This window comes from Nannospalax galili, unplaced genomic scaffold (genome assembly GCF_000622305.1).
Source record: "Nannospalax galili isolate Female #2095 unplaced genomic scaffold, S.galili_v1.0 scaffold1144, whole genome shotgun sequence".
NCBI lineage: Eukaryota > Metazoa > Chordata > Mammalia > Rodentia > Spalacidae > Nannospalax > Nannospalax galili.
In genome coordinates this window covers 1002595-1016653 of record NW_008351634.1, presented here as the reverse complement: position 1 = coordinate 1016653, position 14059 = coordinate 1002595, and the positions used below count along the sequence as shown (strand labels likewise).

General features: G+C 41.6%; 1 protein-coding gene across 2 annotated transcripts in view; it reads right to left on the bottom strand.

Annotated features, from left to right (window-relative positions):
* Positions 1-3036: 3036 nt before the first annotated feature.
* Positions 3037-14059, bottom strand: part of Optn (optineurin) — a 66908-nt gene continuing 55885 nt past the window's right edge. Inside the window, exons 13-14 of one of the 2 annotated variants that reach the window (XM_008848533.3) lie at positions 12310-12392; positions 3037-4775 (exon numbers count right to left, since the gene is read on the bottom strand). In XM_008848533.3, coding sequence (XP_008846755.1) covers positions 4651-4775; positions 12310-12392 — 208 coding nt within the window. In that variant the 3' untranslated portion in view covers positions 3037-4650. The remainder of the gene's footprint in view (positions 4776-12309; positions 12393-14059) is intronic. The other variant, XM_008848535.3, reaches the window with a different exon arrangement.

The window sequence follows — 14059 nt, the reverse complement described above, 5'->3', positions numbered from 1 at the left end:
ATGTCAGCTGTAATCCTAATGGGTTTTCCTTTATATGTGACTTGTTTCTCTTTTGCAGCTTTCAGTATTGTTTCTTTGTTTTGTATGTTTAGTGTTTTTACTATGATGTGCCGTGGAGAGTTTCTTTTCTGGTCCTGTCTGTTTGGTGTTCTATATGCTTCTTGTATTTGTATGGTCTTTAATTTTGGGAAATTTTCTTCCTCGATTCTGTTGAAGATTTGGTCCATGCCATTATCTTGGGATTCTTCTCCTTCCTGTATGCCTATGATTCATAAGTTTGGTCTTTTTATGGTGTCACACAATTCCTGCATATTCCATTCTTGTGATTTCTTAAATTTTTCATAATCTTTTCTTGAGTGGTCTATTTTGTTCACTTTGTCTTCCAGTCTTGATACTGTTTTCCATTTCACTCATCCTATTGGTGAAGCTTTCTCCTGTTGTTTCTAATTGGCTTACTGAGTGTTTCACTTTCTTCTTCATTTCAGCCGAGTATTCAATATTTCTGACTGTTTTCTGAATTCATTCAGAAGTTTACCCCTACCTCCCTTCAGTTGATTTCTTTTTTGTGTGTGTTCTTTAAGTTCACTGAATTCTTTTATCATGTTTATAATTTTTCTTTTGAGTTCCATGTCCTGCATTATCTCTAGGGGGCTCTCATTGTACTCCTCTAGAATGCTGTTGGTATTTGGTGGGGATATGTTATTTTGGTATGTCAATTTATTGTTTTTTCTCTGTGATTTTGACATGTGAATTTCCTTTGTAGTTTCTGATTCTTATGTGAGACTCAGGCCTTCAAGTTTAGGTCTGCTTCTTTTTGTGAACTTAACGTGTGTTTATGGTTTACTTTTTGGGCATGAAAAGCTGGTTCGTCTAAGCTTCCGGTTCTCTCTTTTGATTTAATATTGGAATGGCCGGATTGCTTTTGTCTATAGGAGTTCCCACAGAGGCCCAATTCAGGTGAGGGTCAGATGTTTTCAGGCTTTCTCCTAAGGTCTGGATCCCTCCAGGAATGATTTTGGGTTCTGGAATTTGGGGGTTGGACTGCCCTGGGAGCCTGGCCTAGGAAAGATTCTGGCCTAGGGAAGCTGGTGGCTGTGCCACTGAAGATGCAAAGGCAGATGGGGCGGGAAGAGGTCCCAAGGCCTCCTGGGGACTGCACTGAGGAGCTGGGTTTGTCTGAATGCAAAGGATCAAGAGGAAAGGTCAGCCCCAGGGTCCCAGAAAGAGGCTGGTGGATGGTGCAGGCCCAGGGAAGCAGAGGGAGTTGAGGGTGGGGCCAGGCCCAGAAGCAGAGCTCCTGGGGCCCAGAGAAGGCACTATGTTGGTCTGGATGAAAAGGATCAGGGAGCAGTATTGGTTCTCAGTGTCAGGGGCCCCAAGGCACAGAATGGGGCAGGGCCCAAATTCACAGGAGAGAAGGGTTACAGAGATGGAAGGGTGAATGAGGCTGGGGGAGTCAAGGCGTGGAGGGCACAATGGACTTACCCCGGAGAAAGGCCTGCGGGTAGGAGAGAGCTTATTTGTATTTTCGAGACAGAGTCTCCCTGTAGCCCCAGCTGGCCTAGAACTCACTATGTAGACTAGACTAGCCTGGAATTCACAGAGATCTGCCAGTCTCTGCCTTCCAAGTGCTGGGATTAGAGGCTTGCACCACCACCCCTCAGCTGGTAATTGTCAATTTTAATTGTCAGTTTGATTGGCTTGAGAATCACACAGGAAAATAGTAAAGAACTCCCCTCAGTTTCCAGAGAGGATTAAGTAAGAGTCTGGCACTGAATGTGGGCAGCACAACCCCACAGGCTAGGAGCCCAAGGGAATCAGGCATTTTCTCTCTCTGTATCCTGGCCACCATGATGTGAACTGCTCTGCTCCGCCAAACCCTCCCCACCAGGATGGAGTGAAACACTGAGTCAAAATAAATCTTTCTTCTTTTATAGTTGTTCTGTTACATATTTTGTCACAATGACAAAAGGTCTGATTAATACATTCAGATTCAGCTATTAACACATGTAGGTAACGATTAAGGTATGAAGACAACATACACAGACTTCCTATGACTTGTAGCTAACTGGTAACATAGAGTGGCCTTTCAACAAATAGAAGATTAAATAAACCAGACAACAGATGCAGAATTTACAAGTTGTTTACTAAACTGGTGATTTCCCTTAAAACAACAGTCTTAATGTTTTTTAAATATACAAATCATTTGCTATAGTCACTATTCTGTACAGTAGATGACTAAATGCTTATTCCTTTTGAAAGTTTGAACCCGTCGGTCAACATCTTCCTTCCCCTGTACTGTGTGTTGATAACCACCATTCTGTTCCAACATTTATGAGTTAGTTCACATTTTCTAGATTCCACATGTGAGACCATGTAGTGACTATAACTAGCTTATTTCACTTAACATGACATCCTCCATGTTCGTCCATGGTATCAAAAGTGACAGGATTTCCCCTCTTTTTAAAGGCTGAATAGTACTTCTATATGTGTACCATATTTTCTTTAACCATTCACCTAGTGACGGACACCCAGGTTGCTTTTGTATCTTAGCTACTGTGGATAATGCTGCTGTGAAAATGGTATACAGACATCTGCCTAACAGGCGTGGTGATACACGCCTTTAATCCCAGCACTTGGGAGGCAGAGGTGGATCTCTGAGATTGAGGCCAGCCTGGTCTACACAGTGAGTTCCAAGCCCTGTAGCTGGGGCTGCAGGGAGACCCCACTTCAAAAAAAAAAAAAAAACCCCAAACCCCAAACCAAACCAAAATGAAACAGAACAAACCAAAAAAACCCCTAAAACAACAAACACAACAAAACAAAACCCCAAATCCCCAAATCCAAACCTCAAACATGAACTTGCCTTCATCTGTAATGCTCTAAATTATCAAATGAGTGATCTGGTCACAGGCTTATTAAGACTGTTTATGTTCTCACTTCAGATATTTTTACTTGAACAAAGTAAAAGAATTTTCCAATAATTTAAATGCGAAACCATTTGGTTTCCTCTTCTATTTGGGATGCTATTTTGTCTAGTATAAAATGATAAAGAATTTTATACTAGAAACTCAAAGATTTTTTTTTTTTTTGGTCTTTTTGAGACAGGGTTGCCCTGTAGTCCCAGCTGTCCTGGAACTCACTATGTAGACCAGATTGGCCTTGAACTCACAGAGATCCACCTGCCTCTGCCTCCCAAGTGCTGGGATTAAAGGCATGGGCTACCACGCCTGGCTAAGAAAAGAAAATTTTTATTGTTATTTCAGAAATGTCATTAACAACTTCTTCCTGGGTGTGAGTAGGGGAATCTTCCAAAATAAATCCCTATTGAATCGGAGTGAGGGTAAACACTTTAGGCAGGAGGATAATTGTAAATTGAAAAGCATTTTCCTTTACATTAACTTTTTTTAAAATTTTATTTAAACGTACATACATGTGTATTTAACCAGAGTTTATGATAAATATAATAAAGGAGATTTAAGAATTTTCTCTTAAATGTTTTAGGATCTGGATATGTGAAGATACTATTTACTTCTGTGACTTGTCTAGTACTTGCTAGTCTTTTTTACACAAAATATGACAAATTCCATTTATTCTATGTATGAGTGATGGCCACAAACTGGTGATCTTCCTGCCTTAGCCTCCCATGTGCTGGGATTATAGGTGTGCTAATGTACCACCATGTCTGGGTCTATTCAACTTTTTAGAAAGTTCTAATTCAAACATGTATTGGTCTCTATTAAAGGATCTGCTCATATCTATTGTTAATAAGACATCTTAATATTAAGGTTATATTAAGCTAAATGAGCTTAATACAGAAAATACATATTATGATGGTCCTGATCACACAAGCAATATTATAGATTTGTAGAAAAATTTTATCTTGTAATAACTATTGGGATTATAAAGATGCTACTTTATCTCAGAAAAAAACATATGTTCTTTTTAAAGTTAAACTTTCTATTTTACAGGGCCACATATCTGCAGTACAAAGAAACAAGGTAACGGGAACACTGAATAGTTATAGGAAACACAGTTTACTGCTAGGAAGGCACTCTACTCCTGAGCTACATCCCAGCCCCTACTTGTCCTGATAATAACAGAACACTCACAGTGCTCAGTCACAAAGAGCCATACGGTAACTTCAGTGTAATTACTGTGGTTGCAGTAAAATTGGAGCATACTCATACACATTTTATCACAAAAGATCCAACTGGATGATGAACAATTTACCTAAAAAAGCCCAAACAAACTTCAGAGAATTTTCCTGACCATCTGAATTTTCCTGCCTCTTAAAAGCATCTTAAATTTTAGCAGTGAAGTTTTTTTTTTTTTCCGTGTAAGTCCATGAGCTCATTCACATGGTGTCCCATGCTGGCTGACTGCATGAACAATTCAATGATTTATATAAACAAACACTAAAGAAAAAAAAAGGGAAAAAACATTGGATTTGTTACTGAAAGGGTGGCAATTGGTTTCTATTTTGTAAGTTCACAGAAATCTGTAAGATACTTTCCTTAGGATACATATGTTTTCTTTCCCAGGAAATAATGAGACCAAATATTTGAGTGAGAACAAATTAGAAGTATAAGTCTTGGAGGAGAAAATCTGACATTTACCAACAGCTTTGGGGAGTTGAAACATGAACATTCAAATGATGCAATCCATGACATGGATCTGTAATGTGTCTATGTCAGGCAGGACTTCCCCACATTTAGGGCAAGAATGAATTGGAATACTTGGTTGCTGCTGCCTCCAGCTCATATCCTCAGCTCCTGGGAATAAGCAGGAAATGACATGCCATTAGTTCCATCTTGATAAGCTTAATTTTAGTAACTGATGGTTAATGTGAACATCTCTTAAACTTTTTAATCAGTATCCAGTAGGAAATAACATAGGCTTTTGTGTCATTAGTGGAAGTTATGTCCATGCACGCACAGAGAAATCTAGAAATAATATCTGCTTCCCTCTTACTCCAGAATTTAAAACACATCACAAGTTTAATCAAGATCTATGAGAACAGGGGCTGGAGAGATGGCTCAGTGATTAAGAGCACTGGCTGCTCTTGCAGAGGACCCAGGCTTGATTTCCAGTACCCACATGCTGGCTTACAACTGTCCCTAACTCCGTTCCAGGATATTCAATCCCTTCTTCTGGCCTCCGTAAGCATTGCATGCATGAGGTGCACCTATTTACATGGAGGCAAAACATTCATACACATAAAAAGGTGAGGGGGGGTGCCGAAGAGATGGCTCAGCGGTTAAGAGCACTGGCTGCCCTTGCAGAGGACCTGGGTCCTAGATCCCACATGGAGGATAACAACTGTCCCCAACTCCAGTGCCTAGGGAACCTAACACCCTCTTCTGACTTGCACAGGTATTGCATAACATGGGTGTACTAGATGAATCTGTGAGAGACTAAGAGATGGATGAGGATATAAACAAAAGAGGGAGCAATTAAATGAGCTTGGGAGAGCTTTTTTGGAAGGACATGGACTGTCTTAGAAACAGACAATAATTTCATTTTTTCAGCCGATCCTCATGAACCATCTTGGATGTACAGGGTACTGCACTGTGCTGGGATACTGATGAGTTGAGGAAGACAGGTGAAAAAGGCAGGTACAGTGTTAGGTCCCAGAGGTTCAGCAGGAATCAGGGCAGGGCCCCTGAATCTTCAGAAAGGCCTATTACGATTTAGGTATGATGTATCTCCCCAGAAGTCTTACGTACTGAATGTCCAACCCCAGGTGGTAGCACTATTTGAGGAAGTTGTGGAACATTTAGAGGGTAGAACCTATATAGAGTGTTGGGAGCCTGAGGCTCAGCATGTTGGTAGACTGAGTCTCAGCTGCCTCTCAAAACTGCTGACAGACCTAAGCTGGCAACTTTCCATTCTGCCCGCAGCCTTGGCCCAAAACCTTGGCTTGGCTTGCAGCCGGGGCTCACAACCTTGGCTCACAGCCGGGGCCAGTAGCCCATGGCCTTGCTCTAGTTTAGGTGAATAGCTCTGCTCTTGGTTAATCAATAGATTCCTCCCTTAGTGTACATCAGGACCCCTGTGTTCTGACTGATGTGATTACTCATTCCTTGCTCCCCTGTTCTCATTCTCTATTTAAACTCATGCTTGTGTCGGGGACCCCTGCTGTTTTAGGTCGCATTCTCTCCATGTCTGGATAGCCGCAGGCTGGCTCGGCGTTCTTATGCAGAGACTCCCTTTCTCAGCGGGGCGCCTCCTACTCTCTTCCTGACTCACTTTGAAGTGGCCGTCACAGATACATGTCCTCTGGCTCAGAAACTGCCAGGTTTTTCAGGCAATGTCTGACAGTCTGATAGAAGCCCACCACCACATGTAAATGGGGCATCCTACAAAGCACCTATCAACTAAGGCTTTTGCTACTGCCTCCACACTATAAATATCCTGGTTTCACCCCAATAAAGCGGAGCTGTATCACTTGTCTGAAGCTGTATCACTGAATTCTGTGTCTCACTGCGCCCGCCTGTGATACGTGATACAATCTCTCCGGAGGGGGCTGTCCCTTCGTAAACATTCACTCGCGAAGATCCTGCTTTCACCGTTCCTGCACCTCCCCTCGAGATGGTGGCCAACGGATCGCGAACACAGAGGGAGTGTCCGGCAGCTTGGAACAGAACTCGCCCGGCAGCTGACAGCGACCCCCAGAGTCGCCAGCATCTGGTAGCCGCGGAGAGCCAAGGATCCGAACAGCAATGCGGTATGCGAAACCCGCGCACCCCAGCGGCGCGCGAGAGACTGGTGCCACGCCAGCAGCTGGCGCTCCGAGATCCCTGCGCGCCCACATGCTTGTGCTTCAATAAATGAGACTTGATCAGAAACCTGTCTTGTCTCCATTTCTCTTGCCCCATCCCATATACATCCCCACTCCCCAACCCAGGTACCCCATTGCAGACCCCTTGGGCCGGGGCAATAAAGGAAACAGGTCATTGCAGCGGGGGAGTATCCTCACTCTGGCCTCTTCCTGTTTCTCTACTTCCTGTTCATTATGATGTGAACAGTCTCCTCCACCACATGCTTTACTGCCATGAGGGTGTGCTTAAGTACAAAATGTATTTGAAAAAGATCCTGATTCAACCAGATCCTGCATCAATACAAACTGCCACTGATGCTTCTGCCTCCTGGTGTCTCTACCCAATCTTTCTGGACCAATGAACACCATTTTGTCTTTTTAAGAGTCTTAGCCTAGACATTGGTTCAGTTCCCTAAACTTCATTTTTGGAGAATGACAAAGAAAATGATCTTTAACATTTATTTGCTTCAAAGTACACTACTTGAATTTAATGATATGGATGACTATTAGAGGTAGTTTATGTCCAGCAAATTTAAGAAGCATTTTCACAGATTTATTTACAATGCTTGGGATTAAACCAGGGCCTCAAGCATGCTAAGCAAATACTATACAACTGAAGGAGGAATCTTTTGTAGGGGTGTGTGTGTGTAGGTCAGAGGACGATGCTGGATATCTACCTCAATTGCTCTACACCTTATTTGTGTGTGTGGTATATGCATAAATGTGCATGTATATGCACTCACCTGTAAATGCACACGTAGAGGCCACAGGTTGACTTCTGGTATCTTCCTTTATGTCATTTCACCTTTTTTTTTTTTGAGACACTGATGCTTAAAATGCCCTAGGCTAATATTCATGTCAGGCCGTGTGCTTACTTGTTCTGCATCTTCTCTTTAAATATATGTTTATTTTTTTATTTTAAAATGTTTTTATTGTTTTAAATTAGTGTATATATATTTAAAATATTAGTTTTGTTATTCTTTATATATGTGTATGTATGTATGTATACCACAGGTGTTTGAGTACCTGCAGAGGCCAGAAGGGGGTATCAGATCCCCTGGAGCTGGAGTTACAGGCAGTTGTGAGCTGCTGATGTGAGTGATAGGAACTGAACTTGAGTCCTCTGGAAGTGCCCTTTACCACAGAGCCCTCTCTCCAGCCCGTTTGTAAGTATATATTAATTGTACAAAACATTGGGTTTCAATTAAGACATTTTCATACATGTATAGCACTTTTGTTTTGTTCTTGAGAAAAGGTCTTGTTCCTGTAGCCCAGGCTGGCCTGGAACTCTCTCTCAGTCATCCTGTCTCTGCCTCCCAAGTACTGGGATTATAGACATGAATCACCACACTTAGTTGTTACGCTTACTTTCAAATAATTTTCCCACAAAAGAACTTTGTTGGGTAAGGTAAAAGAGAAAGGAAGTATAAAACAACAGTCAGAGAAATTTCTCCAAGATTTAACAGTTTACTACGTATGCTAACATTGGTTCCTTGCTGTTGATAAAAGTTGTAGTACTAGCCAGGCATGGTGAAGCACAGCTTTAATCCCAGCACTCAGGAGGCAGAAGCAGGCAGATCTCTGTGACTTCAAGGCCAGCCTGGTCTATATAGCGAGTTCTAGGCCACCAGGGGCTACATGGACCCTGTCTCAATAAGACAACAACAACAACAACAACAACAACAACAAACAAAAACCCTGCAGTGCTATTCAATTAACCAGTGTGTGTTGGTTATTTTTAATATTGTTTTTGATTTCTGGAGACAGGGTCTTACTATGAAGCCTTCACTGGCCTGGAATTCAGAGATCCACCTGTCTCTGCCTCCTGAGTACTGGGATTAAAAGGCGTGCACCACCACGCCTTTTAAAATTTTTAAAAATATTTTATTATTTTTATTTTATTGTATGAGTGTGTTGCCTGCATGATGTTAAGTGCACCCATGTCATGCAATCCCCACCGAGGTCAGAAGAGGGCATCAGATTCCCTGGAACTGCAGTTACAGCTGGTTGTTAGCTGCTATGTGGGTGCTGGGAACCAAACCCAAGTCCTCTGGAAAAGCAGCCAGTGTTCTTAACCACTGAGCCAACTCTCCAGCCCTACTTTAATTTTTTTTCTAAGATTTATTTATTTATTTATATTTTATTTAATGTGATGAGTGTATTGCCTGCATGTATGTGAGTGCACCCGTGTTGTGCAGTGCCACAGAGGTCAGAAGAGGGCATCAGATTCCCCTGGAACTGGAGTCAAGGAGAGTTTGTAGCTGCCATGTGGGTGCTGGAAATCTATCCCAGTTCCTCTGCAAGAGTAGTCAGTGCTCTTAACTGCTGAGCCATCTCTTCAGCCCCTTAAGATTTATTTTGAATTATGTGTGGTGTGTATGTGTGTCTGTGTGTGTGTACTTGTGAGTGCAGGTGCCCATGGAGCCCAGAAGAGGATGTTCGATCCCCTGGAACTGGAGCTACAGGTGGGTGTGGGCTGCCTGATATTGGTACTAAGAACTGAACTCTGGTCCTCTGCAAGAGCAGTCCTCAGTCTTAACCAATGAGACATCTCTGTTCCTGATGGTTATCTCTAATTGTCAGTTTGACATAATCTAGAATCACATGGAAAGAGTCTCAATGAGGGACTGTGTAAATCCTGTTGGCCTGTGGGCATGTCTGTGAGAAACTGTCTTGATAATATTAATTGATATGGGAAGACCCAGCCTACTGTGTGTGAAACATTCCCAGGCCTTTGGTACTGAATTATGTAAGAACAGAGAAAACATTATTCTTATTTTATAAATAAATTCTCTATTCTTATTTTATAAATAAAATCTGTGAGTCAAGTATCAAGTGCTGTTTATTAGAAATAAACTAGAATTTTTTTTTTTTGGTCCTTTTGGGACACTAGAAATTTTTAAGCTCAAAAATAAAAAGAACTGAGAAAACTAGTGGAGTACAAGGCATGGACACATTCATTTCTCTCTTCTCCTGACTATGGATATGATGGGACTATTTAAACTTCCTGCCACTTTGGCTTCCTACCAATGATGAACTGTAACCTGGATTTGTTAGCTAAAATAAACCCTTCCCTAAGTCGCTTTTTGACAGAGTATTTTATCACAGTATCACAAGTGAAACTGGGACAGTGTGTGGAAGGTATTTGGGCAGCTCTAGCACTTACAAATAAAGTTAAGAATCTTTTTTTTGCTCTGTAAAATTTAAGATGACATCTTAAGCCCACGTCTTCTTAGTGGCATTGCCATCAGCTTTTTTTCAGCTATCTTATGTCTTGACTTTTATTCTGTTCATATGTAAAGGATAATACTTTCCTTTTGGTAATTTATTATAAATTGCAGAACTTTGTAAGTAGAGTATTAAAACTGCATAATGTGCCGGGTGCACGCCTTTAATCCCAGCACTGGGGAGGCAGAGGCAGGAGGATATCTTTGCTATCAAGGCCAGCCTGGTCTACATAGTGAGTTCCAAGCCAGCGGTGGCTACAGGGAGAACCTGTCTCAAAAAGACCAAACCAGTAACAACAACACAATACATCAACATCACACTTTTGAAACCTGTCATCGGTTTCGGTCAGGAAATTAAAATCCAAATCTACTGCAGAATTAAATGATAGTTTATTATGTGAAATATTGTGTCAGAGTCAGATAACCTTGAATTCTACTTCTAATTCTGCCTCTAACTGGCCTTGCAATCTTGGGTTATTTAACCTTGTCAAGTTTTTAAAAAATATATTTTATTTATTACTTATTTATTTAATTGATTAATTTATTTTATGTGTATGAATGGATTGCCTGCATGTAGGTGTGCACCCATGACGTGCAATGCCCAAGGAGGAGAGTAGAGGCTGTTGGATCCCCTGGAACTAGAGGGACAGTTCCAGGGGACAGTTGTTACAGACAGTTGTTAGCTGCCATGTGGGTGCTGGGATTCAAACCCGGGTCTTCTACAAGAACCACCAGTGTTGTTAACTGCTGAGCCCCCTTTGTCAAGTTTTAATTTGCCTTTTGTAAGAAAGCAGTAACATACACCACATGAATCTTTTTGAAAATCAAAGAAGGAATGCAGAGGAAGTGAAGTCAGCACAGTGCTTGGGCATAGTACATGCTCAATAAATGCTAATAGTATGTACCAAATACCAGGTAGAAGGCAAAGATGTATACTTCAGGGACCTTATTTAATAGAGTATTTCAATGTAGATTTAAACACACAAACACATAAAACAGCAGAGAAATAAAGTATTTTGAAAGTTCAGGAGGGAAACAATTTATGAAGATGGAATTTGAAATGGGTTATAAATGTAGAGTAAGAATTCACAGGTAACAAGTTGGGCATGGTGGTACACACCTTTAGTCCCAGCACTCAGGAGGCAGAGGTGGGCAGATCTCTATGAGGTCAAGGCTAGCCTGGTCTACATAGTGAGTTCCAGGCCAGCTGGGGCTACAGGGAGACCCTGTCTTAAAAAGACCAAAAGGGGGGGTGGGGGGAGATTCACAGGTGAGCAATAAGACAGGAATGTGTATAAGGAAAGAACACTGCATAAACAAATGTATAGAAATGAGGTTTGGGTGAGGCTCAGCTCTGCACTCAGTAGTAGAGTACTTGCTTAGCATTTCATGAGGATCTGGGATCAACTTCCAGCATCGAAAGCAATGTAAAACAAAGCAAAACCTTCCTGTGCTGGATAGCTTCAGTTGTCAACTGAGGGAACCTCCGTTGGGTAATTTCCTCCATTGGATTGGCCTATGAGGCATTTTCTTGATTGTTGAGTGATGTGGGAGGACTCAGCCCATTGTGGGTGGTGTCACCCTTGGGCACCCTTAGACTGGCACAGGCTAGAGGAGCAAGCCAGTAAGCAGTATCCTCCATGGTGTCTCCTTCAGCTCCTGCCTCCAGGTTCCTCTCCTGGCCTGAGTTCCTGCCCTGACTTACCTCAGTGATGGATTATGACAAGAGAGTTGTAAGCTGAAATAAATCCTTTCCTCCCCAAGTTGCTTTTGGTCATGGTGTCTATGACAGCAACAAAGACACAAACTAAGACACCTTCAAATATCTGCAAGGAAGGGCTTAGGATGAATTGAAGGGATGATTCAGATTGGGTATCAGTAATCTGGAGTGACATATGGCCTTATGTGGCAGGTGAAGAGTCTGGTCTGAAATTAGAGTGTATTGAAGATTGGAATTCTGGGGAAAGGTGTGCTGTATTTTGAGTAGTTTGATTTTGGACCCATTCTATATAGTCTTTTATTTATTTTTATTTTTATTTTTTTCTTCAAAGGTTGTCCTTGTAGGGTTTTTTTTTTTTTTTTTTTCTTTAACTCTTTTTGAGACAGGGTATCCTTGTACCTCCAGCTGGCCTGGCACTCACTATGTAGATCAGGTTGGCCTCAATCTCACAAGAGAACTGCCTGCCTCTGGCTTCTAACTGCTAGGACTAACCTTGTAGGATTTTAATTTTCTGGAAACGTAACTCCTAAGTAACTCACCTCTTTGAACCAGGTAAGCCTGCTGCTCTGAGTCACTTGTTCTTGCCCCATGCCGACTCTGCATTTCCATCAAGGACTGCCTACTGGGATTGAAAGCAACATTAGATGCAATGTTTTCAAACCCTAGAACAAGACACCATTAAGCAATCAACAATGTGAGGCAAAAAAGGGAGTCAAAACAATGACAAAGTTCATAAGAACCAGCATGGGAGCTGAGAGTGTAGCTGTTGGAACACTTGCCTGGTATGCAGAAAGCCCTTGGTTCAATCCCTAGTTCCACAAACTAAACAAAAATAAACTACCCAGAGCTTAAGACTAATTTAATTCTTAAATACTACTGGCACTTGGTTACTATATGATAAAGAAACTAAGTAAGAGGGCTGGAGAGATGGCTCAGCAGCTAAGAGCACTGGCTGCTCTTGCAGAGGACATGGGTTTGATTCCCAGCGCCCACATGGTGGCTCACAACTGTCTGTAACTCTACGTCCAGGGGATCCAACGCCCTCTTCTGACCTCTGAGGGCACTGCACTACATGGGTGCACCTACACACATGTAGGCAATACACTCATACACATAAAAAACTAAGATTACTAAGATTTTTATAAATCAGGAAATAACCAAACTGTTTATTGACAGGGAAAAGGGTTTGAAAAACATGGCATAGTTCTATATCAAAACATTATACAGAAATTAAATACAATGAATTACCTGATTTACTAAAGGAAAAAAAATACTTCATTTTCTAAAAAAATAATGAATTCTCTATCAATAGTTAAAATCATGTTATAGAAATCAAATTGTAGAACAATATCTACATTAATCATTTTGTAACTTAAACACAGAAAAAAATCATATAAGAATATATGTGCATATATATGGAAAGGTTCATTACAGATGGGATGGCTATCCACCAATCCAGGTTTTACAAAGTAAAGGAAGACAGGACTATAATAAAGGATGGGGAGAACAAATATTTCAGTTTTGTCTATAACTCCTGAAAATACTTGAGGGGCTGGAGACATGGCTCAGTGGTTAAGAGCACTGATTATTCTTCCAGAGGACCCTGGTTAAGTTCCTAGCACCCATATGGTGACTAACAATTGTCTTTAGTTCCAGTTCCAGGGGATCTGACACTCTTTTCTGACACTACACATGCACATGATGCACTTATATACTTGTAAGCAAAACACTCATGCACATAAAATAAAAACAAACAAAATCTTGAAAAAAAATACTTGGGGGCCAGGTATGGTGGTGTAGACCTTTAATACCTGTACTCAGGAGGCAGAAGCAGGTAGATTCCTGTGAGTTTCAGGACAGCCTGGTCTACATAATGAGTTTCAGGATAGCCAGGGCTACATAGTGAGCCCATATCTAAAAAAATCCAAAACTTGGGCCTGTGGAGATGGTTCATCCAGTAAAGGCACCTACTACCAAGCCTGATGACCTGAGTTTGATCCCCAGGATCCACATGGTAGAAGAAGAGAGCTGACTCCCTCAAGTTATTTTCTGACCTCCACACATGCATCATGGGAAGCACCTACATGCCCCGCCCCCACTGCATAAATAAATGCTCATAATAGACTTTTGTTTCTTTAAGACAGGGTCTCTCTATAGCCCCAGCTGGCCTGGAACTTGATATGTAGACCAGGCTGGCCTTGAGCTCACAGAGATCTGCCTGCCTCTGCCTCCAGAGTGCTGGCATTAAAGGTGTGTGCCATCATTCCCAGCTAAATGTAATAAAAAAAT